This window comes from Monodelphis domestica, chromosome 1, assembly GCF_027887165.1.
Source record: "Monodelphis domestica isolate mMonDom1 chromosome 1, mMonDom1.pri, whole genome shotgun sequence".
Taxonomy (NCBI): domain Eukaryota; kingdom Metazoa; phylum Chordata; class Mammalia; order Didelphimorphia; family Didelphidae; genus Monodelphis; species Monodelphis domestica.
In genome coordinates this window covers 51,998,793-52,026,199 of record NC_077227.1, presented here as the reverse complement: position 1 = coordinate 52,026,199, position 27,407 = coordinate 51,998,793, and the positions used below count along the sequence as shown (strand labels likewise).

Sequence of the window (27,407 nt, the reverse complement as noted above, 5' to 3'; positions counted from 1 at the left end):
CCTCCCCTTTTCCCTCTCTCTGTCTCTCTTTCCTTCTGTTTCTCTCCTCTGTCTCTCTTTCCTCTTTGTCTCTCTTCTCTTCCTCCCTCTCTCCTTTCCCTTCCTCTATCTCTGTCTCTCTCTTCTCTCTGTCTCTCCTCTCCCTCCCTCCCTCTCTGAGTCTCTCTCCCTTTCCTCTCTGTCTCTCTCTCTATCTTTGTCTCTCTGCCTCTGTCTCCCCCCCACCCCCCGTCTCTCTAGGATTTTGTTCCAAAGATCTTTTTCAGGTTACAGTATGATTCTGTGATCAACCTACTGGATATCACATGGCACAGGGATGCCACCATACCAGGGTCTCATCCTGCAAAAGGATCACCTATGTGAAGGCAGGACGCTGGCCCCTCCTGACTTGGGGTGATTTCTTATATGCCCCCAATTTCCTACAGAATAAAGGCGAGTGAGGTGATCATGATGGGTGGGGAGGGGAATGAGGTGAGAGAGGGGAAGGTGGGTCCCTCACCAGTGACCTCATCCAGGCTCTCCTTGGTGAGGTGGTCGTTCTGGTTGACCCACTCGCCATTGCACTTGAAGTAGATTTGGGTGGCTGGGTTGGCTCTGCACAGTAGTTCCACAGGCTTGTTCTTCACGATGTAGGCGTCTTGGGGCTCCTGCAGGAAGTGGGGCAGGGGCTCAGCAGGGGCAGATGGGAAGGAATCTGGCAAGATTTCACCATACTCGATTCCTGTGGATAGAAGAAGACAAGAAGGGCAGGCTGTGAGTTCAGGTGGACAAGTAAATCTCCCTTTCATCGGCATCTCTCACCCCCAACACTTTGCCCAATTCACTGCCCTCCTGGACATGATCCCGTAACATCACTCTGAGGAAGAAGGGAAAGGAAGAAGTGGCCCAGAGGTTTAATGATATTTTATAAGGGCAGCTAGGTGGCTTAGTGGCTAGAAAGCCAGACCTTGAGTCAGGAATTCCTGGGTTCAAATCTGGCCTCAGATACTTCGTAGTCATATGACCCTGGGCAAGTCACTTAATCCCCATTGTCTAGCCCTTTTTGCTCCTCTGCCTTGGACCCAATACACAGTATTGATTCTAAGACAGAAGGTAAGCATTTATTAAAAAATAATAATAATATTTTCTATCCATTTTACAGATGGGACACTAAGACCCAGAAAAGTTTACAGCTCAGTTGGTTCCACATGAGTTGAGACTGAAAACAACAGACTTGAAATGAAGAAGTCAGGGGTCTCAACTATCTACAATCCCACATCCCTGAAGATCCACGGCATGCCGAAGGCTTCTCCCCCCTAACCTCCCCCTACTTTCTCCCTGTCTTCTCTCTCTGCTCCAGTGTTCGTTCCCTCCCAGCTCTGATCTGGTTTCTGATTTATCATAGGCAGTGTGCCAAGGCACCAAGGCCAGCATGGGGCTGAGGAGGAAGGCTCAAAGTAGGACACACTGAGCCCACTAGGCACAGCTGCCCTTAGCTGCCTCTCTTCCTTCTTGCCATCAGGGTCCACATAGATCAGGGCAGCCAGGCTGAAGGAAACCAAAAGGATGTGTTAGGGACTTGGAGGGCACTGGGGGGGTGGAAGTGTTGTCTGTTCATGCTCTTTTGTCTAGGCCCCTTGCCCTCTCTTTGCCCCTGGAAGCCGGAGGCAATTCCCCAGTCCCAACTCCTCCTAATCCCCAAAGGCTACCCGAGTGGTACGTGATCAGCTGCCACTTCTTGTCCCCTAAGTCACGAGGCTAGGCCACCTCCCAGAGGTCCTTTCAAGGCTGCTCTACCTTAGCATGTTGGTTCTCCCCAAAGGTCAGTAGGGAAGCTAGACAGTGAGTCTCTCCCTGGGACTTTCAGCTTCCAGATAGGTCTTTGGACCTAACTTCAGTAGCCCTGTGTTGTGTTTATACTTGAAATCAGCCAGTCCGCCCCACTCATCTTCCATCATCAATCAGAACCCCACCCAGGGCTCTTTTACTCTGGTCATTTCTTGAACCCTTAAACAGGTTATCGTGTCCTCTTTCAAGGGCTCCAGAACCATTCTTTGGAGGATCTGTCTGTCCTAATATCTATCTCATTCTGAGTCCAGATTTTCTCTTTTACCTGGACCATTTCCAGACCCCATGGACCCATTTCCCCTACCCTCCCTCCTCTTTATCTTCTAACCAAAACCAAATCTGCACCATTGTTGCTTCTACAAAGGGTCTCTCACTTTAAAAAAAATTAAATTTGTTTGTTTGTTACATAAACAAATATACATACATTAAAATTCTGTATCGCCAGGATTTGCTGGAGCACCTTTCACTTAGTAAGTAATTGATAAAAGGTCATTCATTCATTCATTCATTCATTCATTTGTCCATCCATTCATTGTAGAGAGCACTAACAGCACCAGGGGTCCCAGTAATCTTGGGTTCAGAAAATGAAAAGGAGTAAATAGGTTTCTTAGCACTGACTCCAGAACCCAGTGTCCCCAGCAGCACCAACTGGGCGCCATTTTGTGAGTATTAGAATGGAGGTGGTATCAAGAGAGGTGAACCAGATGCCTTCAGAAACTCCTTTGGCAACCCATCTTGAGCCTCTGAAGCCTCCTCAGTAGATACCCCAAATCATACAATCTCAGATTTGTAATTGGAAGGGTTTAATACTAGTTCTCTAAATGATCATCCAATGCTGTTTCCAATGAGGTGGTACAGTGGATAGAGTGCCAAGCCTGGAGTTAGGAAGATTCATCTTCCAGAGTTCGAATCCAGCCTTGGACACTTACTAGCTTTGTGATCCCTGAGCAAGCCATTTCACCCTATTGGCCTCAGTTTCCTCAGCTGTAAAATGAGCTGGAAAAGAAAATGGCAAACCACTGTAGTATCTGTGCCAAGAAAAGCCCAAATGAGGTCAGGAAGAGTCGGCCACAACTGAAAAACAACTGAACACACATTTCTATGATGACTCATTAGACCATTTTAATCACAGACTGTCAGAACAAGAAAGAGACGTAGAGGTCATCTAATCCTATCCCAACTCTAGGCCCATTTTATAGACAGGAAGACTGAGTTCCCAAGAAGCCAGCAAGTTGGTGGTGGCTCTTGGTTACCCAATAGCAGCTCTTTCCCAAAGTCCCTACTAAAGAAAGCCACATGACAGGGACTTCCAGTCTCCTCTGGAATCACAAGTCCCATGAGGCAAGAGGCAGAAAAGGAAACAGAAAAGAAATAAATAAACCCAGAATGGGAGAAAGACCTTGATTGAGCAAGTGGGCTCCAGAATAAAAAGGGAGGAGAAAAGGGGGGAAAACAGGCAAGCGAGGTCACTCGTTTAAAATCCATTTAGGAAAATTGACTTTCCATTTCCGCTCTAAGTCGGCAGGGAGAGAAGACAGCAGGAGGTTTGTCATAATCCATTAGCTGTTCTTTTGGAAACAATGAATTAAGCTGGGGGTCAGTCCTCCCTCTCCTCCCTGCACAGGGTCCAGCCCTCTCCTCCCTGCAATTTTCTCAGCACCCTTGTAATGATGCTGGGACCTGGAGCAGAGCCTTCCCAGGGGACAGGGAAACGGGGTGCCAGCCACTCCTGATGCCCCAGACTGCGAGGCTGGTATCGTCACTGGCTAGGAGGCAGGTGAATGGACCAGACAACCCCCTAGAAATTCCCTTCTTAATCTCTGAAGCCTCAGAGGCAGGGACGTGGGGCTATAGAGAAAAGCGGCGAGGCACACAGAAGACCTTTACCAAATGAGCGTTCATTGGATTGACACCCCCTTCCTTGTACGTAAGGACTCTCTTCTTTCATCCAGGTATCCCCAGCATCTAGCACAGTTTCTAATCCATATCAGGTTCTTAGTAATGTTTGTTGACTGACTGACTGACTGAATCCAATATCACTGCTAATTAAAAAGCAATCCCATAGGCCAAGCATAGATTACCGAGTTCTCAGGATTCAAAGAACAGTCAAATGCTGCTGGTGCCCTCCTATGCCCACTCGAGAGAGGAGAAGACATCATTTCTGGATAAGACCGAGAGGTACTTTCAAGGAATTGAAGGGAAGCCATTAGGAAGCTCAATGCACCTTTAATCCCCAATTCCAGATGTACCCATTGCCAGGTGCATAGTAGATGACTAATAAATGCCTCTTGACTGACTGTCATCCCCTTCCTTGAAGTCAGAGACTATCTTAACAGCAGCTGTGATGATGGCAGCTAGGTGGTACAGTGTCATGCCTGGAGTTGGGGGGGACCCAGGTTCAAATCTGGCCCCAGACACTTACTAGCTGTATGATCCTGGGCAAGTCACTTCACCCTGTTTGTCTCCCATCTGGAAAATGAGCTGGAGGAGAAGACAGCAAACACTCCAGGATCTTTGCCAAGAACATCCCAAATGGGGTCACAAAGAATAGGACAGAATTGGGGGAAATGACCGACCAACAATGGTGCGTGAATGGAAAGGAGGGAGGAAGAGCTTTGATGGCAGGAACTAACCAGGCTTCCAGACCTGAACCTTCTCTTCCTAATATTAATCAGTGTCCCTGCCCAGAAACAGAGGGGAGGGAGCCCTGATGGGGTCTTCCTGTTCTGGAGAGGGGGAATGTTTCTTTTCTTCAAATGGTTCTTTCCACCACAGCAAGCTCTCCAAGGAATCTTGTTTTGATGGGAACAGACTGGATACAATGGAAGACTCACTGAAGGAGCAGAAGACTTGGGTCATTCACCAGCCGGGTGACCCTCGACAAGTCACTTCCCCTTATCTGTTAAATAAAAGGGAAGACCAGCTGCTCCCAGAGTCCTTTGCGTCTCTAAAAATCTATTTGGAGAGGCATATGACAGTCTCAATCGAGCCATTCCGCCATACTGGCTCCTAGTGCCCCCTCTGCCAGAAGGTCCACAAGAGAACTCTGCAGTGAAAGATCTCTGCATGTCTGCTATCCCACATCCCCCTTCCCCGCCCAGAGCTCACCTACATCAACCCAGGTGCTCCCGGCCCCAGGAATATTTGAGGTCGACAATTCATCTTAATTAACTAAGCTCAGGAGATCAGGGATTTGGGAATTGGAAAAGGCCTCAGAGGTCATCTAGTTTAAGCCCCTTACACAGGTAGCGAGTAGCAGGGCCAAGATTTGAACCCTGGCCCTCTAGTTTCAAAGTAAGCCCTCTTTCCACTGCACCATGATTTGCTCACTGGTGGTGAACCCCAAGGCCAAAACCCAGACCTTCTTTTTCATATCAGGAGATATGCCCAGAGAGCTCATTCTTAGGTTAGAGTGGGATCAAGTCAGGCATTGATGTTGGAGAACAGCCTCCCAGAAACAATTTTTGGAGGGGTCTCTGTGTCCTCTTTATGGAAGAAGACCACCAAATTAAGGAGCCCTTGGGCTAGGGCAGCAAGCAAATCCAAAGGGAAACTCAGAAGTGCCAAGTGGGCATCTGGGTAGCCAAGGAATGCCCTTGATCTGTCTCCTCCATCCCTGAGCCCCCCCAAACACAACTCCCTCAACTTCTGAACCGTATTTCCTGTTTCTACTGTCTCCCTCTCCTCTCCAGCTGTCCCCATAGCCAACGTCTGGTAATATCGGTCTGTGTACTTTGCGGAATGTGCCCCTCTTTATGCCTATTTTACAAGCCTAATGTGGGGCTCGTTTATGAAGCCAGCCTGAGTCGGAAGAACATTCATATTAGAAATCCATTAGCCCAAATAAGCTACAGTGTCTGGCAGCCACCTCCTCCTCTCCCTGATCAGCCAGCCACCCTCCCTCTCCACCAAGTAATCTCCGGGCTTCTCTCAGATACGGCTGGGGAGAATTTTCCAAAGATTACAAGTACTTATAGAAAGATTCTCTCTGGCCTCCGTGGCATGGTGGGTCTAGCGCTAGTGCTTTCCTCTTTGCTGTGGTTTCAGTGTTTAGATTCTTCAATCCGGCTCCCTTCCTGAAGAGCTGTCCTCACCCTCATCCTAGACCTTTCTCCTACACACTCATCCAACACTCACTTGAACCCTTGATAGGTGATAGCCAAAGATGCCCTCTGGAGTCATGAGTCTTAGAAGGACTGGACAGACATCAGATCCAGGCTCTGCCACTAACTTGTGACTCTGACAATCCTCCTGTCTGAGCCTCAGTTTCTTAATTTGTAAAACAGAAACTAGAAGGTCTTTAAGGTCCCTCTCTGATGTGAACACTGAGATTCAATGATGGTGTGACTTCCTGTTATTCAATCATTTCAGTCATACCTGACTCTTCATGATCCCATTTGGGGTTTTCTTGGCCAAGATTCTAGAATGGTTTGTCATTTCCTTCTCTAGTTCATTTACAGATAAGGAAACTAAGGCAATCAGGGTCAAGTGACTTATCAGGGATCACATAGCTAGAAAGTATTGGAGGCTAGATTTGAAGTCTTGATGATATCTTCCTGATTCCAAGGCCAGTGCTCTATCTATTGTGCCACTAACTACCCGTGACTTCCCAGATAGTCTTTAAGGCCCTTCACAGATGCAAACCTTCAGATCCAGTGATGATGTGGTTTCCTACAAGGTCCACATTTAAATTCTAGGATTTAATGACAACTTAGATAGATAACCTCTGTCAGAGGACTCGAAGGTCCCTTCCAGCCTTGGTTTCTTATGCTTCTCTGATTTCTTCCCTCAGTGACCACAAATCATAAGATTTTAGAATTCAGATCTAGCTTTGAAGTCATCTAGACCAACCCACTTATGTAACACAGGAAGAAAGTTGAGGCAGACCCATGGGCAGTGACTTTTCCAAGGTCACAAATGTTATAAGTGGTGTAGTTGAGATCTGAATTAAGGACTTCTAATACACCGCCCAGTACTCTTGTCATTAGTTTCAGAACTAGAAAGGATGGGTGTCAGAGCTAAATCTGAAGTAGGTGATACCCCAACCCCTCTGTCATTCCCAAGGGCCAAATTTCTCAAAGGAAGACATCCTTGTTGTGGATTTTTCCTGCCACCTTCTAGTCTCCAGTCAAGGATTAAGTAACTCAAGAAGGGTTGAGGCTGTTTTTTGCCAGGTTGTAGGTGGGCATTAGCTCACCTTCTTCTGGAATATGATAAATTTTCTGCCATTCATTATCTGTCCTCTACTCCTTTGTCTAAAAGCTCAATTGTGCCTATAGTTGCAAAAATTCAACAGGGAAATTATCAAGTGAATAGAAGAGCAGTATCCTGGAATCCACAAGATGGGGAAATTCTCTGTGAATGGGATTTTTTTTTTATCTCTCTGGGTGATGCATTTCACAAAAATGACTACAATTAAACAAGAGGCAATATGGCGTACTGTATGGCCATCATCATTGTAGCCACAGCAGCAGTAGTAATAGCAACAATGATGACAATAATAATAGCAGCAGCCTCCAATTGGGAGTCAGAGATCTGTTTTCTAGTCCAGCTCTGCGACTACTCTTTGGCAATTGAAACTCCTATTTTGGGCCTCAGTTTCCCATCTGTGAAATAAGAGGATTATGTTAGATGAATTCTAAAATTCTTCTCAGCTTTAACATTCTATAAACACCAAAGTTTACATCTGTGATAAGGAGAGGGCATCTATTACCCAGGGAAATACAGGCTTTCTACTTGGAGAGGCCCATGAAGGCAGAAAAGTGGAGGCTCCATTTCATTGCTAGCCTCAATCTAGGAAGAAGCTTAGGGCAGTGTCAAGAGCACTGCTGCTAGGGTAAGACTTGAGTTCAAATCCTACCCCAAACAACTCACTATTCTTGTGTCCTTGGCCAAGTCATTTAACTTTCCTAGATTTCAATTGCCTCACGTAAATGAGGGAGTCAGACTAGAGGACCTCTGGGGTCCTTTCTCACTCAAGACCTATCCATGTCTTATTTTCTTTAATTCTTGTCCATGTTATTGCATAGACTTTCCAAAGAGCACCTACCCCAAGCCTACTTCTTTTAATATTTAGTCAGTGATATTTACTACTACTATTACTACTACCACCACTACTACTACTACCACTACTACCACTACTACTACTACTACTACTACTACTACTACTATTTCTACTACTACTACTACTACTACTACTACTATTTCTACTAAAAGCATATATTTCGGTATTATGTCTGTTTTGCCAGGCACTGTGCTGTTTTATAATTATTATCTTAAATGTTACTCCTGAAAACTTTGGGAGATAGGTGCTATTATTACCCCCATTTTAGAGATGAGGAAGCCAAGGCAAATAGAGGTTAAGTGACTTGCCCCGGGTCACCTGGCTACTAAAGGATCTGAGGCCAGATTCAAGCTTAGGTATCATCTACTCATGTATCATCTAGTTTCCCAATGTTATTTTTTGATACAAAATGGACCCATTTCCTTTTCCAAATATATATGGCCATGATGATATCTTTCAAATTACTTCTTGCCTGTGTGTTATCTTTGGAAAAATTTTTTACAGCCAACATATATCTCATGCATCTTTCCATTGCTCATTGGGTCACCTGAAATTAGTTGTTTTTTCCCCTGTGATCATAGTATTCTATGATTTGCCCTGGGATCGGTGGTACAATGGTGTTAAACGATGGAATTTTATGTCAGGGGGGTAGATCAGGATCCCTACAAACAATGGAATTTCCCAAACAATCCAGCCTCCCCTGTTTCTCCTATTCACTTTTGGGACCCTGTCCATCTGCATTGCCTGTTGGAGGTATGGTTACTGATGGAATAGCTGCATCTCAGAATCTGGGCAATATGCATTTTTCATCCACTTGGTTTTTCCTATGTATACTATTATTAAGAGGCTTTAGACCTCACTGAAAAGGGTCTATAGAATTAACATAAAGGGAAGCTGGATGGCACAGTGGATAAATGCCCAGTCTGGAGGCAGAAAGACTCTTTTTCCTGAGTTCAAATTTGGCTTCAGACACTCACTAGCTGTGTGACCCTAGGCAAGTCACTTAACCCTGTTTGTCTCAGTTTCCTCATCTGTAAAATAAGCTAAAGCAAGAAATGAGAAATCACTCCAGTATCTCTGCCAAGAAAACCCCAAATGGGGTCAAGAGAAGTTGAACATAACTGAACAACAACAACACTGCAACCTGAAGGAACTGAAGACTCCCATGAGGCAGAAAAGAGGCGGTACAATGTAGACTAGGGGAGCTGTCTTTGCAAAGGTGCAGATTTCAGACAATAACTTGGAGGCTGGAGTGCATGAAGGAGGAGAGTGTGAAGTAAGTCTAAAAATGAGGGATGAGAGTCAGAAAGGTCAGGCTGAGGCATCTGTATTGAATCCTTGAGGTAATAGGGAGCCAGTGAACACTGTTGAGCAGGTTAGTGACTTGACCAGAACTTTGCTTTGGAAATATGAATTGGCCGGTGGCCAGGAGAATGGCTGGTAGAGGAGAGATACTGGTGAAACCCTTCAACAGCACGTCCCCACTTTTCTGTGCCTCACTTGGTTGTCTCTGATACTCTGAGGCTCAGGGAATGAAGTTCTCTCAGTGGCTGAATCTCTCAAGGATTCTTTTATGACCTTAACATATTCATGGCAGACACCCAGTGGGAGAGAAATTGGAGAGGCTGCCCTTGGTTCTGCAGAATCAAATACTTTTTTGATCAACAAACAATAGACCCAGCAGGGTCTTGTCTTCCCTTCACCTCCCCATCAATTGTGTGATTGCAAGATGTGGTCTACTGGTGAGTATATCTGCTTATCCAGCATGTTCCCTCCTTTGGAAAACACACAATCATGATGGGGGAAATTGGAAGGGAAGAGAGAGAGACCAAGCCAGAGAGTGTTACACATCCATGCCCAGAGCCATACACATACATGTACACGCCCACGCCAATAACCCCAAGGAAGCCACACTGGAGACCAGGACAAATGTGCGGCTAGCATTGAACACAGTGGGTCCTAATAAAAAGTTCTAGGCTGCTGAGTGGCTCAGAAGATTGAAAGCCAGGCTTAGAGAAGGGAGGTTCTGGGTTCAAATCTAGTGTCAGATACTTCCTAGCTGTGGGACCCTAGGCAAGTCACTTAACCCCCATTGCCTAGCCCTTACCACTCATCTACCTTGGAATCAATACACAGTATTGGCTTTAAGACAGAAGGGTAGGGGTTACAAAGGAAAAAAAAGACAGAACGTTGGGCTTTATAAAATTATTTCAATAGAAGCAAATGGACAAGTCAAAGGAATCATTTAAAGGAACAAAAAACCTTCAAGGAAAGTTGGGCGCCCAATGAGGAGGACGCCTTCCCCCTCCCCAAAGTCTGACGTGACAGAATTTAGGCAGACCACAAAGAAAACAGGATTATCTTCTAGAGATTCCAACCCCATAAAAAAAACAAAACAACCACTTCAATTTCATTCAATTCAACGAGCAATTATGAGGCACCCACTAGATGTAAGGCTCTGTGCTGGACACCAGAGATGGAAAAAACAAGCAATGACTCCAGAGCCAGTTTCTGATCTCAAGTTGCCGCTCCCTAAAACTGAGAGCAGACGAGAATAGATGGGGCTGCCTCAAGTGAGAGTAAATGGCCAGTCACTGGAGGTCTTTAAGCAAAGGTTCGAGGACCACTTGTCTGGGATGTCAGAGGGGATTCGTAGTCAAATATAAGTTGGACTAAATGGAGGTCCCTTCTAACAAGGAGATATTGTGACTTGCTGCCATCCTGGTTCTCCCGTCTATGCAGGACACTCAAAGAAGGAAGACATAATATTAATAAGAACTACAATTTACAGAATACTTTACAGATAGGAAGTAGGTGCTATTATTATGCCCCTTTTTCAAATGAGGAAACTGAGGCCAGAGGGAGAGTAAGTGGCTTGTCCAGGGTCACAGAGCAAGTAAGCATCTGAGATGGGATGTGGCCGTAGGTTTTCCTGACTCTAAGTCCAGACTTCTATTTACTGTAGCGCCAAGTTATCAGCATAGTGGGACTACTGGGTAACCCTAATGCAAAGGGATTAGGGCGTACAGGGCAATATTCAGAAGTGCCTGGGGAGAGAATGGAGGCTAGATCCAAGAAATTAATCCCTGGAAGGGGCTTGCCTCAGAGGCCAGATAGCCCAACTCTTACTAACTGGAACAAGGATCTCCTCCATCAAATTCCTGATGGAGACCTCTCGTGATGGGGAGCTCCCTTTCGGTCAACTCTAGAAGTCTGCAAGATTTATCTCCTTACAGTTTCTACCCATTACTCCTCCTTAAAGCAAGCAGAATGAATCAAATCCTTCTTCCACATGACTGCCCTTCATGGGCTAGAAGGCAATCACCATCTTCCCCATTTCCCCCCTCTGCCTCCTCTTCTCCATCCCCATTCCTTCAACGAAGGCTGGTATGGCATGGCCCTGAGGCATCACCTATGTCATTTATTTCCGTAGTGCTGTCATGTTTACAAATCATTCTTCTCAGAACAATGCTGGGAGGTAGGGCTTCTATAAATATGATTCCCATTTTAGAGATGAGGAAACTGAGGTTTCAAGAGGTCAAAACTTGCCTAGAGTCACAATGTGACCTTCCCAGCTCACTCTCCGATTTTTTTATTTGGGTGTTCCTGGCACATCTCCCTCTTTTAATGGACCATTCCTTAGAACAAAAGGGAGGCAGGCTTGCTTATTTGTTTTATGCCATCATGTTTACATGGCCCCTTCTTAACTGAAAAAAAAAACCCTCAACCCATTTCTGGTTTCTTTTCTCTGAAAAACAACAGCAAAGTGGATCACAGGCGAAAGAGGATCCTTTTCTGCTTGTATCTGAACATTGGCTGGTTTCTGTCTATGGGTCAGTGGCCATCAATAGAAAGGAAGTTCCCTCCCTTTGCACAATAGATGTGTTCTTGATGTGTTCTATGGGTAAATAGGAGTTTTGTAAATCAAATCCTATTTGAAATGCGGCAGGGGAGCCAAGGATGAAAGGAACCCTATGGGGAATTCTTTGATCATTTGAAAAAAGTCTTTCAGCCAAGTAAGCAGCCAGACTCAATTTATCTATGGTACAGAGTTAGCTATGTGGTACAGGGGATAGAAAAATGGGTCTGGTGCCAGGGAAGATCTGAGTGCGAACACTAGTTAGATGCTACAGTGGCTCAAGCCCTAGGTCTACCCTCAGGAAGGCTGGAGTTCAAATCCAGCCTTGGATGCTTCCTCGCTGTATGACCCTGGGCAAGTCCCTTCACCTCTGCCTCAGGTTCTACAACTATAAATAGGAATAATAATAATAATAATAATAATAATAATAATAATAATAATAATAGCAGCACCTCCCAAACAGAGTTATGGTAAGGACCAAATGAGATGACATAGATAAAATGCTTCTGAACTGTCAAAGAGCTGTCTAGATGTTCTCTGCTATTATTAATCCACATTTTATAAGAGTGAAGGACAGAAAGTGAGACCCACCTTCCTTGTCATGGGTCTTGAAAAGGACTGGACACCCAGAGGCCATTGTGGGCTCCCATTTCTATTCCACTAGGGCTAGTTCTCCTCTCTATGGCCAACCCTGAGCATGGGCAGGTCCTTGAGAGGAAGGAAGAAGAGAAGCTTGCCAGTGGGCTCTCTGCCACCCCTGCTCTGGGGCAGAAGAGTTAGGGCTACACCCTCCACCATGGCCTTTGGTGATAGGATCAATGAGAAACAGGCTTGACCTGTTACTGGGAGCTAACTCAGTGTGGTTTAAAAAATACTGGCCCCAGTGTCAGGAAACTTCTGTTTTAATTACGTTTTCCTACTGGCCAGCTGTGAGACCCTGGACTAGTCATTTTATCTCTGGTTGAAGTGAATCAAAAGATCTGAAGACTCCTTGAACTGGGTTTGTTTGACTTTCCCAAGTCTTTAAAAAATGGAATAAGATCCAACAGTGTGTTTATACATATATATATACAAATGATAATCTCCTTTCCAAAGGATAAACCAGGTGGCTGGCTTCCCAACTGCATAGGAATTGTGCTGGGAGAAAGAAAGGCCGTAACCTGACTTATTTATTAGATCTATGACCCTGAAATAAGATCTTGAAAGCAGCAGTTTCAGGAAAACAAAAGAAATTCCTACTATACACAATGTGGGATTCACTTACAAATTTGTTGCCCCAAGAGGTCCAAAAATAGAGTAAAAGAAAATCATCATCATCATCATCATCATCATCATCATCATCATCATCATCATCATCATTGATGATGAGGATGATGTTCTAAGGTGGTAGACTTATAATGGGCTATTAATTGAAATTAGGGCTATTTTCTCAACTTTTAATGACCGTGCCAGGGAGACCACCCCTTCTATGTCCAAATAGGTCCCTCGGTACAATAAAGACATAAGAGCTTGCCTTTCTGTAGCATTTTGAAGGCTTTACAAATATGCTATCTACATCATCTTTCTTGATCTTCACAATTCTGAGAGGTGGGTACCATTATTATCTCCATTTGACAGTCAAAGCATTGAGACTCCAAAAGACTAAGTAATTTCCCCAGGACCACACAGCCAGCATGAATCTAAAGCTTAAGTTGCATGGGTCTTGGGTATTGTTCCAACTCTATCTGTCCATTTATCTAAGAATGCTATTAGTCCATAGAAAAGAACAGAGAAGAGCATTTGGAGTCCAAGTACTGGATTCAAATCTCAAGTCTATCATTTTTATCATTATCTTGGGCAAGCCTTTTCTGCTTTCTCTTTCCTGATCTGTGGAATTAAAGGCTTAAAGTCTCATTTCAAAGCTGTATTAGGAACTGAATCAAATTTAAAATAAGAGTAATTTGCCAGCTGAAAAATAGTTGAGATGTGAACAGGCAGTTCTCAAGAGAAGAAATCCAGCTATCTACAGTCATATTAAAAATTCTCCAAATAACTAATAATATGAGAAATACAAATTAAAGCCACCATGAAGTTTCAGCTCATATCTATTACAAAGATAAAATTGACCCCAAAAAATGAAAATGACCAATGCTGGAGGAGCTGTGGAAAAATAGGCTCACTGATGCACTGTTGATGGAGCTGTGAACTGATAAAAGACCATTCTGGAAAGCAATTTGGAATGAGGACATAAAATGACTAAACCCTCTAAATTCAGTGACAACCTTACTGGACCTAGACCCCCTAAGAGATCCAAGAAAGAGGGAAAGGGTCCTATAGGTACCAAAGTATTTCTAGCTTCTCTTTTTTGTAGTGGTAAAGAACTGGAGAGAAAGGAGGGGATAATGTGCACCCAGCAGTTTGTGAATGGCTGAACAAATAACGGAATATGAATGGAATGGAATGGAAGATGACCATTAATGTACAGATGAAAGAGGTGACTTCAAAGAAATGTGGGAAGACTAGTGTGAACTGATACAGAGTGAATTAAGAAGAATCAGGAGAAAAACTTATACTATGATAACTATAAAAATAAACAACTTTCAAAGACACAAGAATCCAGATCAATGCAATGATCCACCATGATTCTACAGGGCCAACGATGAAGAGTTTTACCCACCTCCTGCCAGAGAAATAATAGACTCAGAAGGAAGAATGAAACACACATTTTTGGACATGGCCAGCATGGGACTTTGTTCTGCTTAACTCCATTTATTAGCCACAAGGGTTTGTTTTTTCTTCCTCCTCCCCACTCCCTATAAAATGGAAGTCGAGAAGGAAGGGAGGGGGAAAGGAAGGAGATAAAAGAAATGTTTGACAATAGGGAACAATAAAATTTAATTTTAAAATGCTTAAGTGAAAAAAGTATAATTAAGGAAGTTGGACAAGATGATCTGTGAGGTTCCTTTTAGTTTGAAGACTATTAAACTATGAAATTATGGGAACTGTTTATGCAAGCTGGGAGGGAAAGGGAAGAATCTGACCCCCAGGAATGGAGAGATAAGGAGGCCAATTCTGGCTATGTGGTATAATGAGAGTGCCCTGCTTAAACCCTTATTTCTGAAGCGGTGTGGATTTTCCATAACCACACCATTAAACAGCCCATTCCCATGTACACAAGCTGCATTAATGCCATCAGGCCCCAGGACACCATGGGAATAGGCAGTGGGGTTCCAGGCCTGTGAACGTGGCTTTGGACCCTTCCCAAGGAGCCAGGGAAAGGAGCAGATGGTTCCTAAAATCATGGGCATCAAAAAATGCTAGCAGGCTTAGAACAGGAAGGAACTTTTAATCAATGAAACAACAAGCATTTACTTAAGCACCTACTATGTGCTGGGAATGCAAACACAAAAGTGATATAGTTCCTGTCCTCAAGAAACATGTATTTTACCATGATGCCTCCCCTGAAATAGCACAATTTGAGGCAAAGGACCTGGATTTGCAATTTACTATCTGTATGACCTTGAGAAATCCAATCCAATAAAATCTGATGAACATAGTAAGTGCCAGCCACTGTGCTAAGTGAGTTTAGAAGTGAGAAAGAGACAGAGAAGGCCCTTTGAGCCCAGTTTCCTCCTCAACACAATGAGGTGTGTGAGTTGTATGATATGACCTCCAAAGTCCCTTTCAGCTTGAAATCTATACCCTGCTATCTGGACCAACATCCTCGCTGCACAGTGAAGGAACATGGAAGCCCAGAAAGGACTAGAACTCAGCTCTCCTACTTCCTCAGTGACCCTTCTGAGAAAATCGTGGAGATGAGCTATTGAAGGAGAGGCACGGATGGAACCCACTGGGTGAACGGTAGCAGGAAAGCAACTGAGAGCTTTCTCACTTCTTTTTAATGCAACTAACTGATGAAACCTGTTGATGCCCCCAGATACGCTCTATGCTCCACAAGGTGGGGGGACGGAAGCTTCACTGCAATGTAGGGGAAAACCGCATAATACCTTGGTATCGTCAAATGCCAACTGAATTAATAAATTTAAACAAACCCAATAAATAAATAAAATAAATTTAAATAAACAATATATAAAATAAATTTTAATATAATGTAACAAAATAAATTTAAATAAACAATATATAATAAAATAAATTTAATATATAATGTAACAAAATAAATTTAAATAAACAATATATAATAAAATAAAATTTAATATATAATGTAAGAAATAAAATACATTTAAATAAACAATATATAACAAAAATAAATTTTAATATAATGTAATAAAATAAATTTAAATAAACAGTATATAACAAAAATAAATTTTAATATAATGTAATAAAATAAATTTAAATAAACAGTATATAATAAAATAAATTTTAATATATAATGTAATAAATAAAATAAATTTAAACTATATAATAAAATAGATTTGAATATATAATACAATAAATAATAAATAAAATAAATGTAAATACATAATGCATATAATGTATAATAATAAATAAACTAAATTTAAATGTATTTGCTGTGTGGCCAGGAGCCAGTCACTTAAAGTCTCTGTACCTCAGTTTCCTCACCTGCAAAATGAGATGGGGACTCGACCTCGATGGCCGCAAAGGTCCCTCCTATCTCTAAATCCTAAAAATCAAACTTGCTCCCAGTTCTGGTATTAGGGGCAGGCCTGTGCTGCCGACTAAGGCTAGGAGGTGGCCCCACGGTAGCGGTAGCCCAGGGTACGAGGCAACGACTTCTCCTAAGGCAGTGGTGGGACAGGAAGACAAAGAGACCAACGGAGGTAGAATGGAGGCGATGGCAGCGACAAAAGCCTTGGAGGCAGAGGAGGCCGCCTCTGCTCCCTGCGACCCCTCTGAGCTGGGCCTCAGTTTTCCTAGGGGTTTGGGCCAAATGGCCCCTTTCAGTGTGGAATCTGTGAACCAGGGATGGCCCAAGGAGGGAGGGGCAGCCGAGAAGCCCAGAGACAGTGTCCGCAGCTGGACGCAGTTGTGAGACGGTCTCTGAGGCAGGTCACTCGAGTCGGTGCCAGCAGGGAGCAGGGGGCTGCCGGCAGGGAGAATGGGAGGCAGGCAGACGGGAGGTGGGGAGAGAGAAACAGCACGCTGAGCGCATTCATCATAGGCAATCACAACAGCCTTTCACATACTGTCTCTGCCCCTGAACACTGGCTAATTCCAGCCAGACTTGACCACCCACTGCATGGAAAATCTCTTCCATTCTCTGTGCTTAGCTAATGCTCGCAGTGGGATGTGGGAGGGTGGAGGGGAGCGAAAGCCATTTGTTATGATGTTTAAAAAACACACAAGCCCCTCACTGAAAGACCCCCCAGCCCAGACAAAAAGCCTTCTTTCCATCTGGCCCCGGCTCCCGGCGTCTGGAGGGGACAGAAGGGCCTGGCCTGGCTCCCCTCGGCGATCGCCACAATGGCCTCTCCCGATGACAAATGGGGGGCTGGTGGGGCGCGGGGATGTGAAGCTATTCAGGGTCCCCTCTGGGAGCCACTTTCCCATACCCCTCTAGGCCAGCCACTACCGTCGGAGCCCTCCATCACAGGGGTAAGAAGGGCCACACCCGGCCTTCCCAAGATAGGGACCCCGGCAGCCAGGTATCCAGAATGGGGGAAGAATCTTGCCTGGCCTCGACCCGCTCAGTAGACACTAAAAGAAGGAGGGGCCTCCCTCAAAGAGTGAGGTGAGCTCCAGGGGACCCCAGAGGCCATTCTGTCCCATTGGCGGCCTTCTGCAGATGAGTACCTAGAAGCCGAAGCGCCACAGTTCATCTTTACTGTTCTTCCCACCATCCATATGTCCCAAGGTAGGCTCCTCAGGAATGGGGTTTGGCCCACCATTCTGTGTCCTGGCTTGCCTAGCTGGGGACTGTGAGGAGTGCAGATATAGTAACAGCTTATGTTGGGACAGTACCTTTAGGGGGCGAAATGCGCATGATCTCACAAGGACCCAGAGTCAGACAGCTAGTAGTAATGGTTGAAGGTAGGACTTGAATCCAGGTCTCGGCTGATTTTAGTGTTTTTCCCTACTCTGCTTCTCTGGGAAAGGCAGGGTAGTGGAAAGAGGCTTGAATTTGGAGCCAGGCAAGATCCAGATTTGAATCCTGATGACCGTGAGTCAGTCACTTCATGTCCCTAAAGCCTCAGTTTCCTCATTTGTTAACCAAGAAGGGGAGATGAAAACAGTCTTGTCTAAGGTCTCTTCTTGAACCAAGGCAATATAGTTTTTTTTTAAATCCTTACCTTTCATCTTAGAATCAATACTGTGTATTGGTTCTAAGGCAGAAGAGTGATAAGGGATAGGCAATGGGGAGGGGAGGGGGTAAGTGACTTGCCCAGGGTCACACAGCTGGGAGGCCAGATTTGAACCAAGGACCTCTCATCTCTGGATCTGGTTCTCAATCCACTGAGCCACCCAGCTTCCCAAGGAAATATAGTCTGATGATTCTAGATTCTGCAAAGAGCTTTCGCCACGACAACTGTGTGAAGCAGACATGATTAGCCCCATGTTACTGATGAAGAAAAAGATATTACAATTGGGGAAGTAATTTGAACAAGGGCACACCAGTAGTAAGTGGGCAAGTCAGGATCAAAAGACAAATCCAAAGTTGTCCTAAGACCATCATCCTAGAGCTTTCCCCTCTAGAAACCCACTTTTAAAGAGCCAACCAGGCTTGACATCCATATGAGCAAGAGGAGAGAGTGCCAGCCTGAGGTAAGGCAGGGAGAGGCCAGTCACCCTGACCCTAGCCACTCTATCCACTCACCAGCCCCCGAGCCGAATGCGAATGCGCAGGGACACTTTGGAGACCCAACAGCCAGGGAACCTGTTAGTAGCTTGTCTCCCAAAGATGGCCAGGGAGGTACCAGATATGGTGGAAGATGGAACGTTAGTCGGTCAGTAATACACAAACAGGGTGAAGTAAGCTGCCCAGGGTCTCACAGGCAGTCAGTGTCTGTGGTGGCATTGGAACTCCTGAAGATGAGCCTTCCTGATTCCAAACCCAGGGCTCTATCCACTGTGCCATCCAGTGGCTCCCCAAAGGAAGAGTCAGAAAGACAATTCAAATCCCACCTTAGACATTTAGTAGCTACGTGGCCTTGGGCAAGTCTTTTAACCTCTGTCTGTTTCCTCATCTATAAAATGGGGACAATAGTACCGAGCTTACTTAAGTGGTTGTTGTAAAGATTAAATTAAATAAAATTTGTAAAGTGCTTTGCAAACCTTAACGTGTTATACAATGTTAGTTGTTATTAGACTATCAGTAATCCATGAACTTAGGGAGGGAAAAAAAATCTAATTTTTATTTTCATTTTCACTAACATTTAACTGAGATTTAGCATCCTTTAATTATTTTTAAATTATTTTAAAATTTAAATTATTTAAAATTTTAAAATATGTAAATTATTTTAAAATATTATTCTGAGATGGGTCCATGGGCCTCATCAGTTTGCCAAAGGGGTTCATGATAGGAAAAAGGCCAAGAAGTTCCAATCTGGACCCCATAAAGGCACAGTGACATGCAGAGGCTTGCCCAAGGTCATGCCAGGGGGCAGAGCCCCTCTTCTGTTGCTGAGACCTGAGATCTCAACGCTGATCCCATTCCTCACTCACAGACCTGCCCCACGAGCAGCCACCTTCCGGACTAAGTGTCGGGTCTCCATGCCCACCCCACCATCACCTCCCCTGGGCATGTGGAGGGCAGAGCTGGCTGAGTAGATTCATGTGTTAGAAGAAGGGAACTGGAAGTGGGGGGGAAGAGGGGAGAGTCATTGATATAAGCAGGGAGGGAGGGGCAGCCAGCTGGCATGCCATGGCGAAGCACCCATAGAGCCATCCTTGGTACCATGCAGCAGACTGACCTCCCCAGGGCCAGAGGAGAGCACTGAGCCGGAGGACTCGGAATCAGAGAGATGTCTCTGTTGTAGGGTACTGCGGAAGGGCAGTGAGATCTATGCAAAGATGGCATCCGGGAGGACTCTGGGAGGTCACTAGAAAAATCATGGGGGCAAATTCAGGCCTCCAAGCTATAGTCTCCCCACCCTTTGCCCTTTGCAAATTATCGAAATGTTGTTTGTTACTGTAGAATGTGTCTCGCGGGTGGCAGAGATAAGGCATATTAAACTGAGATGATATCTCCCTATGCCCATGAATTTGTCCTTCAGGATCTCAGCACTGCACTTGTTCTAGGAATAAGCTCCTTTCCTTTCTGTCTTGGACATTTCCATTCCTAAATGCTAAATGCGCTCTCTCTCTCTCTCTCTCTCTCTGTCTCTCTGTCTCTCTGTCTCTCTCTCTCTCTCTCTCTCTCTCTCTCTCTCTCTCTCTCTCTCTCTCTCTGTCTGTCTCTCTCTCTCTCCCTCCCTCCCTCCCTCCGTCCCTCCCTCTCTCTCTCTCTCTCTCTCTCTCTCTCTCTCTCCCTCTCTCTCCCTCTCTCTCTCTCTCTCCCTCTCTCTCTCTCTCTCTCTTTCTCTCTGTCTCTCTCTCTCTGTCTGTCTCTGTCTCTGTCTCTCTCTCCTCTCCTCCTCTCTGTCTCTCTGTCTCCCCCCCCTCCTCCTACTCTCCTCCTCTCTGTCTCTCTGTCTCCCCCCTCTTTTTCTCTCTCTCCCCTCCTCCTCCTCCTCTTCTCTCTGTCTGTCTGTCTGTCTCCCTCTCATTCTCTCTCTCTTCTCTGTCTGCCACAGTATCACAGATTTAGTACCGGAGGGAATCTTATGGGTCTTAACATCCAACTCCCTAATTTTACAGATGAGAAAACTGAAGTCCAGAGGAAATGACTTGTCCAAGGGCAGACAGCTAGTAATTGTATCATATAGAATTCAAAATCAAGTCTTCTTGACTTGCACCCTACTCTATCCGCTCAAACATATGCCTAGGGATTATCCTTCCAAATTCCTTGTTCCTTCCATCATGCATTAAGAATAACTAACATTTTCCTCGACTTTAGATTCTCCAAAGCCCTTGGTATCGTCTTTAGTATTTGTTCCCCGCTACAAGTCAATGCACCCAGGGATTAAATGTATGATCCTACATTTGGGGGGAAGGGAAGATGGAGGCTCAGAGAAGTGACTTGGGTGGGGTCACACAGCTAGTAAGTATTTACGGTATGGTTTGAACCTAGGCCATGCTAGATTCAAAGTCACATGTATCGAGCCACATTTATCCCTGACTGTGCAATGGAAAAACCACTGGATTTGGAGTCAACGACCATGGGTCTGAACTCCAGATTTTTATTCCACATCCTTGGGTCTCAGTTTCCTCATAGGTGAATGGATGGTATCAAACTAGATGGCTTTTGTTCCATCCTTTCCAGCTCTCAGTTTGGACGGATCAATCTCAACTTTCATCTCCATTAGTTTCAGTCTGTCTCTCTGCCATCCTTTGAACTCTGACATGGTGACAAGGCCAACTCTCCTCTCTGCCATCCCTTATGTGTAAACCTTCATTGATCCAGGCTGGGACCCTCACCCCCACCTGGGAATCCATCCCAGGTTTGAGGAGGTGGAGGGCTGTGGGTTGAGGAGGAAGGCTGTGTCCTTCAAAAGAAGTTCCTCCATCAGATCTTAGATTTCAGACTATGGCAATCACATCCCTAATCCAATTCCTCCATTTTACAGAGAAGGAAACTGAGGCCCCCCAAAAGCCCAAAGTCCCAAGGCAGTAAGATACAGAGTCAGAGTTTGAACCCAGTATCTGGCTCCAAATCCATTCTTTCTCACTGTCTTGTGGTCAATAAACTTTCAAATGCTCCTAAAGAGGTCCAAGTGCCATTATCCCAAAGAGTCCTCCACTGTGTTACATGGGTCTGTCCTCAATGTTTTTTCCTTCCCTCTCTCTCTCCTCCCTTCCTTGGCCACAGCTTGATCATCCACTCCTCCAGAGATAATGTGCAAATCTCTACTTAATCCTGCCCTGTCCCCAGAACTCCAGTCTCCATCTTGAGCTGCCCATGGGCCAGTCCCATGAGGATGCGCCTACCAGGATTTCAAACTCTACATGCCAAGATGCCCCCCAAACCCACTTCTCTCTCTGTTGATGGCACCCCCATCCTCCTAGTCACCCAGGCTGAAAATCTCTGAGTCACCTGAGCCTCTGTCCTTACTCTCACTCGCCCCCACGCCCAGTCGGTTGCCAAGTCCTGTTGATTTTTCCTCTGACATCCACCCACCGCTTTCCATTCCCATGGCCACCACCCTAGTTCAGGCCCTCGTTGCCTCTCACCTGGATGATCCTAACAGCCTCTTCATCGGTCTCCTTGTCTCCAGCCTCATCCCCCACACAGCTGTCAAAATAATCTTGCTAAGGCTCAGGTCTGACCATGCCACTCCCCTGCTTCGAAAGCTTCCAGGTCCTTAACTATCTCAAAGATAAAATACCTTCTTGTTTTCGGGCTCTGAGCTCTGGCTTCAACGTCCTTTTCCCACTTTACTTCATGGAATTTTCCTTCATTTACTCTCTGCTGTTGTTCCCCATCTCCCAACCTTGGGCTGGCCTCCATGCCTGGAATTCTCTTCCTCCTCATCTTCATCCCCTGCCCTCCTTGGCTTCCTTTAAACCCCAACTAAACCCTTACCAACCATGAAGAAACTTTCCGATCAATCCCTTCTCCTGGTGTATTATCCCCAGTGTAGCCCGCAGATAGCTCATTAATACATTGTTAGTTACATACCTTCTCCCTCATGAGTTCATAAAGCCAAGACTGTTTTGGGCTTTCTTTGTTTTCTCAGCATTTGCACTCAGAACTCGGGTGTTTAATAAATGCTTCTAGCCTTGTTGAGGATAACTGATCTGCCCAGCTGGCAGAGATCTCTAGATGGGACGCTGAACTTAGGATCAGCAAGTCCCTGCCTTGGACACTTCCTAGCTGTGTGTCCCTAGGCAAGTCACTTATACTCTGTTTCAGCTTCCTCAGCTATAATTGAGAGGGTGGGCCATTCCAGCTCTACATCTGTGAACCCATGATAAATAGCATAAGAGACCCCTGTCTGGGTCTGACTCTGCTTTTGTCATTTTCTGGTAAGCCTCATATTACTGTGTCAGAGTCCTTCCATTGGGCTGCAAGCTCCTTAAGAATAATGACTTAAAACAAAAGATGGATGACTTAAAGAGGCAGCTAAGTGTCTCAGTGGATGGAGAGCCAGGTCCAGATAGGGAGGTCCTGGGTTCAAATCTGGACTCAGACACATCCCAGCTGTGTGACCCTGGGCAAGTCACTTTACTCCCATTGCCTAGCCCTTACCCCTCTTCTGCCGTGGAACCAATATACAGTACTGATTCTAAGATGGAAAATAACAGTTTAAAAAAACTCTGGACTCGTAGAGCAGGGCACAACCTTATATACAGGTGGTGTTTAAGACATGCTGAATTGAATGGAAATAGCTCTACGGTATGGAGAGTGGAATAACATCAATGAGGTTGAGTGACTTGTCCAGGGTCACTCAGCTAGGAAGTCTCTGAGGTCACATTTGAACCCAGGACCTCCTATCATCCACTGAGCCACCTGGCGGCCTCCCAAATATTTTAAAAGTAATATTAAAGATGCCCCGTGTTGTAGCTCGCTAGGCACTGCGCCCTAGGCGACTGCCTCCTTGCCTACCCCTGGTCCCTGCTCTGTCCTCGAGGTAAACAAAGGACGGCTGTTATTCTGGATGTGGAAATAGAATCCCAGAGGAATTCAGTCACTTGCCTGAGGTTGCCAACTCTGCCATCGTGATTAGAGAGAGAACTGGAGTCGGGGAACCTTGGGTTCGAGTTCTGGCCATGGCACAGGAGCCGTCCCTGACCCCACAGCGCCCCAAAGCCACCCTCAAAATGAGTTGCTGATACATAGTGGTGGAAGGAACTTCCACACCTCCATGAACTCACAAGGCTGGACCACTTACATAGGGGAGGACAAGGACGTTTATTACATGCCTACTGTGTACTAGGACCTGTGAGAAGCACTATAAAAATATGGTCTCATTTGATCCTCAGAACAATTCTGGGCGGTAGATGCTTATTATTGTCCCCATTTCACAGCTGAGGAGACTGAGGCAGAAGCGGCTCGCCTAGGGTCACACAGCTAGGAAGGTCCAGCAGCTGTATCCAAGCCCATTTTTGTCCTCAAGCAGGCACTCTCCCCCTGCGCTGCATGGCTTCTCTGTACTGGGTGTTTCCAGTCCCGTGGCCTTCCTCTTCTCTGTCCCGGCTACATTCCTAATCAGGGAAGGCCACGACCATGTCATTAATGCCTTGACACCCCCCCCCACCTTCCCAGGGCCGTGATGCTCCCTTGATGAAGCACAAAACATCCCCCTCAGGAAAATGTACCAAACAGGAAACATACACCCTTGGATGCGCTCGGAGCTGAAAACAGAGCAGGTGGCATCTCCCCACCAGCTCCTTTTTTTCTTTTTAAAGGCTCTTGTGCCAACCTTGTTATCAAATTGCTGGTGAATGCAGCCATCATGGCCGGGAGCCTGGTTAGGAGGAGGGACGTGGCATTTTTTGCCCAGCCCCCTGAGTGCTTTTGATAAAGAGGAGGACAATGGGAGCCAAGGGGGCCCGCCTGTCTCTGGTCTCACCCTGGGAGAGGCTGGGTATTAGGGACACCAAGGGCTCTGCTCTCCTGCTTGCTTACTCTTCACAACATACTGAGCTTCCACCGGCCCACAGAGGCAAGAGTTTCTGGTTCAGACAACTGTTTACAGGCCTCTCAGCTCTCAGGAGCGGTCATCAGGCTGTGGAGCTTGGGAGGGGGACTCACCTCTGCCCCAGATGTGTCTCAAGACTGATGCCAAAGCTGCTCCTGCTTCCCCAGGAAGAGCCCCAACAGAGGGTCCCCTCTTGCAGTTCTCCTCCTCCCTGGTTCAGTCAGTGGGTGGTTTATGTTTTCAGAGAGGAGACTGGCAATCCAGTTTGTCTGCTGTATGGGGACTTGCCCCAGGGCACATTTAGTCTAGTCTGGGCACGCTTGGTGAATGTGTGAATGCCCCCTGAGCCTCCTGAAAACCCTCAATGGGGCCACCAGCCTGCCCAAGGGGAGGCAAAGCAACCCAGATGGGAAAGGGAGCAGCTCAAGCTTCTGGGCCGGACAGTAGCGGGATCAGCCCCATTGAGTCACTGCTGTACTTCCCACTTCAGTGAGAAAGGAAGAATCCAGTTGGAGGACAAAGAAGAGGAAAAGGGTGAGGAAGAGAAGAAAAGAGAAAGAGGAGGAGAGGATGGAGAGGCAAGAAAAAGGATGAGGGAGGGAAGGAAGGAAGGAAGGAAGGAAGGAAGGAAGGAAGGAAGGAAGGAAGGAAGGAAGGAAGGAAGGAAGGAAGGAAGGAAGGGAGGAAGGAAGGAAAGAAGGAAGGAAGGAAGGAAGGAAGGAAGGAAGGAAGGAAGGAAGGAAGGAAGGAAGGAAGGAAGGAAGGAAGGAAGGAAGGAAGGAAGGAAAGAAGGAAGGAAGGAACGGAGGGAGGGAGGAAGGGAGGAAGGAAGGAAGGAAGGAAGGAAGGAAGGAAGGAAGGAAGGAAGGAAGGAGGGAGGGAGGAAGGAAAAGAAAGCAAAGGTGGAACCCCAAAACTGTCCACCCTGTTGGTTCTCCAGAAGTCCTTTCCCTTCCAAGTCACAGAACAGGGTTAGAGCTTGGCAGCTCTCATGTGTCCAGCTCCTTCCTTTTTCCAAACACGTGTCCCGGAGGTCAATAAGCTGAGCATATACCTGGGCGGACAAACTCTCTAAAACATCCCCAACAAGCAGCCTGACTACCTCTGGTGATGAGGAGCTCACTTCGTAATGAGGCAGCGAACTCCACGGAATGTTATGAAATTCTTCCTTCTGTGGAGCTGCGAAGTATTTCTCTGGAACTCCCCCCACCCATCAGTTGTAGTCTTGCCATCTGGGATTTTAGCACAGCAAATCTGTTCCTCCTTCCACATGCCAGCCTCTGAATCCTTGAAGACGATACCTTCCCCTTCCCCCACCGCCATCTTCTTTTCCCCTCTCTTCCTTCACCCTATTCTCACGTGGTTTCTCTTTACAGTTGAACAAACTGAGGCACAGGCTCGAGGCCATGCAGCAAACCAATGGGAAGCCCAGGGCTAGAGCTCAGCCTTCCTGACTCCTTGCATCTCCTCCGGCTGTCCCCCCACCAGGAACCCTCTTCCTTCTCGTCTCCACCTCTCAACTTTCCTGGCTTCCCTTCTGTTTCAGCTAAAACCTCACTTTCTTCCAGAAGCCCTTTTTCCTGATCCTCCCCAATGTTAATGTCTTCCCCCAAGACTACCCTGGATGATCCTGGACATCTCCTATTGGGATGGAGTTGTATATTGCCTCCCTCTTTAGACTGTGAACATCTTGAGGGTAAGAAGGGTTTTGGTTTATCCCCAGCACAAGTTGGGAGGCCAGAGAATGGGAAGAAGGTAGCTGACATATTCATATAATAAGTATATGGGAGGCTAGGTGGTTTAGTGGACAGAATACTCAACTTGGATTCAGAGAGGTCCTGGGTTCAAATCTGACCTCAGACATGTCCTAGCCATATGACCCTGGGCAGGTCACTTAACCCCAACTGCCATTTTTCTTTCTTAGAACTGATACTAAGACAGAAGGTAAAAGTTTTAAAAAGCAACAGCAGGCAGAGGAGAAGAGGAGATTCGGGTTGTTTTTGAGGACAGGGATGTCAGACACCTGGCCCACGACACACCTGAGCATGGTCTAAACCAAATTAAAATATAATTAGGAAATATTTAACCAAATGAATCTACAATATTATATTTGAAAACGAAGTCAATATGTGGCCCAAAGGGAACCTTATGTATGGCTTAGTAGCCCCTAGTTCTGTTTTAGTTGGAAATCACTGTCCTAGATGGCCCTTCAAGATGGCACAATGACAGGGTTGGACTAGGGGGGCCTCTGAGGGTCCTGCGGCTGTAGGTCAAGCAATCCTAGGGCCCAAAGAAAGGCAAACCTCTAAGGAAAGAAGATGGCAAAAGCTTGCTGGCTTTGTCCCATACCGGTACCCCTTTCCTGGCACCAAAAGTCCAAGTCTTGAGGGCAGCTGGGTGGCTCAATGGATAGAGATGGAAGGTCCTGGGTTCAAATTTGACCACAGACATTTCCTAGCTGTGTGACCCTGGGCAAGTCACTTAACTCCCATTGCCTAGCCCTTTTGCATTGGAACCAATACACAGTATTGATTCTAAGAGGGAAGATAAGGGTTTGTTTTTTTTTTTAAAGGTCAAGATCTCCCCCTACCTCCTCTTGTCCCTCCTTTCCCATTCAGCCCCCAGATCCTGTGTCAACATGGGGAAGAGATTTGCTTCTTCTCCTGGGGACTCAGGTGACAGGCCAGGGGTCAGAAAGCAGAAAGGGAAGGATGAAGAGGGACAACCAAAGGGGTTCAAAGGTCTCTCCTCAACTCAGTCTGCCACACTGGACAGTTTGGAGATTTTTCCAAACGGTAACAAAAAGAGCCAGGAAACAAAGGCGACATCAGCCCTGGTTACAGCCGGCGTAGGTAGAGGGTGAGGCTTGGCCCTCCCCATCTCCCCACAATTCTCGCTGCTAAGGAAAAAGGAGGCCTGAAGGGGGCTTGTATCTAGGTAGGCAACCTTGAACTCCCTAGGATGGCAACACCAACTTCCCAGGCCTTTCCTCAGGGGCCAGGGGGGCTCCCTGATTTCC

At 46.0% G+C, this 27,407-nt stretch overlaps 1 protein-coding gene across 3 annotated transcripts in view; it reads right to left on the bottom strand.

Moving 5' to 3' along the window:
• Positions 1–27,407, bottom strand: part of UNC5B (unc-5 netrin receptor B) — a 162,043-nt gene that overhangs the window by 46,278 nt on the left and 88,358 nt on the right. For all 3 annotated transcript variants that reach the window (XM_056799281.1, XM_056799284.1, XM_056799291.1), the window contains exon 2: positions 500–721. In XM_056799281.1, coding sequence (XP_056655259.1) covers positions 500–721 — 222 coding nt within the window. The remainder of the gene's footprint in view (positions 1–499; positions 722–27,407) is intronic.